Source organism: Cyphomyrmex costatus, unplaced genomic scaffold (assembly GCF_001594065.2).
Source record: "Cyphomyrmex costatus isolate MS0001 unplaced genomic scaffold, Ccosl1.0 scaffold100, whole genome shotgun sequence".
Taxonomy (NCBI): domain Eukaryota; kingdom Metazoa; phylum Arthropoda; class Insecta; order Hymenoptera; family Formicidae; genus Cyphomyrmex; species Cyphomyrmex costatus.
The window spans coordinates 1,003,207-1,008,378 of record NW_017274955.1 but is presented as its reverse complement, the minus strand read 5'-3'; the positions used below and the strand labels follow the sequence as shown (position 1 = coordinate 1,008,378).

The following is a 5,172-nucleotide window of genomic DNA, read 5'->3' as shown; positions in this document are numbered from 1 at the left end:
GAATAAAGTTTCAATAGAGATTTATGTCATTGACATCCTTCCATAAATAATGCAAAGATTTTTTGTATAAAAATGATAAACATCAAGAAAAAGAAAAATTAAAATAAATTTAATTACCTTATAGTTTATTAAATTTTGACTAAATTTAGAGAAGAGATTTACATATATAAAAAAAATTAATATTTAAACCAACAATTATTTTATAAAATATTATGTATATTTAAAAAATCTACAATTATATACATATTTTTACAATTACATTTAACAAATATATTTTTAAGTAAAAATTGTCTCTGTAAAAAATTAAGTAAAATTGAGCTTCTGCGGTTGCTACTTTTTAGAAGTCAAATATGTATAATACATACAAACTGTATTTCTGAATTAGTACTGATAGTTTGTATGTATACATACATATGTAAGGTCTATTTTTTATTTGTATACTCTTTAATTAGGTGCACACTAAAGTTCCTATAGAGACTCTATCCTTGTGTCGACATGTCACTTAAAAATTACTGTGATGCAAATGTTTTAAATGGTCGTTTAGTATATGCGCGCACAGAACCATACTCAAAAAACGAGCATACTTGGATTTTTTTAAATTTCATTGGTAAGTACTTTTTAATTGTTTGTAAGTGATATTCTATCGCTTTATAAATACAATACGAGTATATTAGGTCTGGCTTTGTATCCCTGCACTACAGCTGTGAGAGAAAAAATGTTTTGGACTTTCCAATATGAATGAAACATTAGTCGAGTGTTAATTAAATTAAATCCGACTATTAAATTTTGTTGTCAAGCGAGTATAAGTTGACAATCGAAGTCAATCGAAGACAATCGAAGAAATAAAATCTAATACTTAACCGGAGAAAGACACGATAGAAAATGAATAATAAAGTTGATTAGTCAAAGCAATTTTTATTCAATGTAATTGTGTAAATTTAATTTATTTATGCATTTCTTTTTAGTGTAAGATATTTTATAACTGACTATAATTAATTTTATATATTTTTTTGTGTTAAAAATTTTATAATTTGATTAATCAATTTTATTACTCATTTTCTGTAATTTATCATGCCTTCCTTCGGTTTGCTACATATTATTTTATTTCCTAATTCCGATTGTCAACTTATGTTCAATTGTTGTCAACTTGACAGCATTGAAGTAGAAATCCGCATTTAGTTTCTTCATCTCTTCTATATGCCAATCTTTTCTATGTGTTCAATTCGATTATTTCATATTTAATATTAAATTTATGCGTTTTTGAAAATAAAAATTGATTTTAAATATGTCGGATAAACTTCCGAAAACATCCAACGTCCGATTTTCATAAATTTTGGTAAAAACACTCTAAATGACGTCAAATTAATGTCCTTAAATATATTTTTACAAAATTTGATATAAAAAATGCGTTTGAATAAAGTTATATATTTTATTCAAGCATTAAACTTAATTCTTTAGAATGAACTCGCAAGCACTTAGCAAGTAAGCTTAGGTCATTGTAACAAAAGCAGAAAATTATTGTTTATAAAATTATGATATTCCTTGCGTCATTTATGTTTTAGTATTATATCTAATGTTTTTTTTAATTCTTTGTTTATATGAATTAAATCTTTACAATGGTTGAATATGGCTAACAATAAGTAAGCCAAATTGTCCCATCTTTTATATTGTAAAATTAGAAGTACTATCGAACGTATCTATTATATTTTGTTCATTTGTAGACCTTTTCTTATATTTTATTGTTTATATATGTTACGGAGACAAAGTCAAGACTTTACCCGGTTAATGCTGACATTGTACAACAGATAACTCTGGCAATATCAACATTGTCCACTTGCGGACTTTGCCCGTAATATATATTTGTACAAATATATATATATATAGATATGCGTTATGTTATTTCTCGATCTAATTGTGTACTTACTCCTCCATATAATTCTGCGCCTTACGCAATTGTCGATATAATGGTGTTTCAAAAAATCGCCAAAGCATTAGACCGTTATCTAATTTTAAAGTAACGCTATTTGATATAAGAGCTGCTTTTATCATCCTTGAACTTCTGGAATGTGGATGTTTTTCTTCTTCCGATAAACTTCCCATCCTTACATCAAAAGTCACAAGGCAAATCACTGAAAATTTATGCTAATGAAATTATACACAACACTCCTTTTGTTAATATTACAAATATTTTTTGCTAAAATTATTAATTAATATTAATATATAAAATAATTTCCAAATGGAAGAATATTACGTTCAAGAAAAAGACGTGAAAATAAAGGTAAGAAATCGTTTGATTTTTCGCGGGAGCAGATCTGCACGAACTCTTGGACAACTGCGTCAGTATCTTCCAGGTAATCGATAATATTACATGGTTTACTAAGGACCTTCTGAAATTCGCGACGCAGCCTCCACCACTCGATGCCATTTCTAAATAATGAATAAAATATTATTTCTCATTAATTTATGTATTTTTTAAATTCTATTTTTACTGGAAAGCAGTTTTACCGATTTTTACAAATATCGTGATATATCGTAGTGCGATAGATTAAAATTTTATTTTAAAATTCGACAACAATTCTTACGTTGGTAAAAGACCCCCGCTCTTATAGATATTGCTTCTATCTTTTCGATACTTGAGAAGAGCCAAGTGTGATCTTCTCTTAGGATGCAGACCCATCTCAGCTTTGAAAACTTCCGCGATATCTTCTGGTCGGAATACCCACACGATTGGTTGACCTGATACTATTTCCTCACGTACCAAAGGTCCATAACGTTTCAGTTTTAATAAGCCGTTTATGTGCAGCTTCGTGAAATTGTATTCACCTGTACCATTAACATATATTTTTTTGATAAAATATATTTGATAAGGAAAATAATTCATCGGTATTTGAGAGATAAATGACTATAGGCAGAAAAAAGATTAGCTAACGCAACTAAAATATAATCGTGGCAATTAAAATGTGTCCTCATAATAAGGACAGTTAGTGTCTAGTTACCAATTTTTTAAAAGTATCTCGTTACAGTTATCATTATTTAGGAAAGTAAGTTTTTTGTTATTTTTCCGTTATTTTTGAAAAATTAGTCTAAACATATACTTTTACAATATTTTTGTTTAATTGGTCATAAAAACAATATACAATAATGACACTAGTTTTATTTTTTAGTTTTTTCTTAAAAACATAATTTCGTAATTTTGAAACCTGTAAAATATGCAGCAAACTGAGATATTTCTCATATAATTGTAAAATGATTCCAATCGAACCGTGTCCAATCGTGTGCTAAATGATGATAAAAGTAACAATAACATTTGTTATCGTTACCAAAAAATGTAATTACATTAAAGTTACAGTTATCAAAAAAGATAACGCGGTTATCAGTAAAGTTACCTAAAAAGTAACTTTGTTACAAGTAACGAGTTACTTCCATTCCTTGCTTATAAGCATAAAATTGTTAAATTACTAATCAATTTAACTTGTGATATTACTACGGTAGTTCAGTGCAGTTTGTGTTTCAAGACTAAAAAAACATTTAATACCTCACAATGTCGCCAATACGGTATTGAGGCATTCCACGTCAAACCGGGCCCCTATGAAATCATTTTTATTCTTTTTAATATATTGACATATTTTACAGATAAAAATATGAGACACGTGTTTAGCGAAAAAATTTGAGATCTTTTTTTATAATATTCTTACAAGAGTGAATAACATTTTTTAAAAAATCTAAAATTTTTTTCACGACACAAATGTCATATTTTTATCTGTAGAATATGTCAGCAGTCAACAGATTAAAAAAAATGACGATGTTTCAAAGGTGTCCGACATGAAATGTCTTTATTACGCGCAAGCAGCCGACAACATTCCAGAAATAATTGCGAATGGAACGCTCGATTACGCGGCTATGTGCCAAAAAAATTTATTACCAATACTGAAAATCCATAGTTTACGTCACGTGCACTATAGATTTTTAGTACTGGCAGTAAATTTTAGAACACAGCCTAAGATAGTGAAGAATAGCTACCACTCACTTAGCTCTACTTGTATTAAATATATATTTTTAATTTTAACTAACAAAACTGGATGTTAACAACAAATATATTTTATCTTAAATGACCAACTTTTAATAGTAACAGCAAATAGCCAGCTTTTAACAATAACAGTTTAAACTAGTAACTGATAGTTAGCTGATATTACTAAGTCCTTTTTATAAATGAGCAAATATTGTATTTGGTAATATGCAAAAATGTAACAGCAAAGTTGTAGAATTGGAATCCATTCCTAGCTTAAAAAGGAAAATACAGAAAGTGAATTAACAAAAATATTAAATTTGCAATATTTGCATAATAAATTTTATTAATTATCAAAATTAAAATTAATTATCAAAATACTGCATATTCTTACCGATAAAAGGCAGATACTTGTATAACGTTCCAATAACAGGTAAGGCTCTCGGCCCTGGAATGTTTTCGAAAGGCTTGGGTTTGGTACTGTCCATCTGATACAGATTATTCGAGCACGATCGAGCAAATAATTTCTTTATTGTCCTTTTTTTTTCACATAGTTTCACTCGTGCATACATTATAAATTTCACACGTATATATACTTTGTATTGAAGCTTTATCGTCAAATTACAGATTTTTTTTGTAGGAAATCTTCGTAAACAGTACACCAGAGAAACAGGTTTTAGAATCAGTGCAGGCTGCTGGAGCTCTCGATCGATTTTGAACCTCGCGTTCTCTCGTTCTCCGCCTTTCTTACCAGCCATTCGATATTCTCGTTCTGAAACGTTAGCATAAATTTGATGCTAGGCAGATAAAGTCCGAACATTGCGCGCGCGTTTCATAGTATTATTTTTAAAGAAACATGAGCACAAGCTGATGAATGTCATTGATTGTTGACGCGATTGTTTTGACCAATGCAATGCAGCAATATTTTCATGATCTGACTGACATGTTCCTTTTTGTTTAATATATTATTTGTCTAAACATAGTGTCTATAATGTTTGTAAAAAATATACTAATGATTTCGTATGATGAGATTATGAAATATATAACATTGAGAAAGAATATGAAATATATAAACATATAATAAAATTATATAAAATTATAAAAATAATATTATACTCTTTGGATCTAATATTTTCAACCATTTACAATCAATTATCATTGTAAAA

General features: G+C 28.3%; 1 protein-coding gene across 1 annotated transcript in view; it reads right to left on the bottom strand.

Annotated features, from left to right (window-relative positions):
• dib (Cytochrome P450 302a1, mitochondrial) overlaps positions 1–4,578 on the bottom strand; it is a 7,326-nt gene extending 2,748 nt beyond the window's left edge. The window contains exons 1-4 of the mRNA XM_018537516.1: positions 4,401–4,578; positions 2,583–2,823; positions 2,252–2,427; positions 1,925–2,129 (exon numbers count right to left, since the gene is read on the bottom strand). Of these exons, the coding sequence (XP_018393018.1) occupies positions 1,925–2,129; positions 2,252–2,427; positions 2,583–2,823; positions 4,401–4,578 (800 nt within the window). The remainder of the gene's footprint in view (positions 1–1,924; positions 2,130–2,251; positions 2,428–2,582; positions 2,824–4,400) is intronic.
• Between the last annotated feature and the right edge of the window lie 594 nt (positions 4,579–5,172).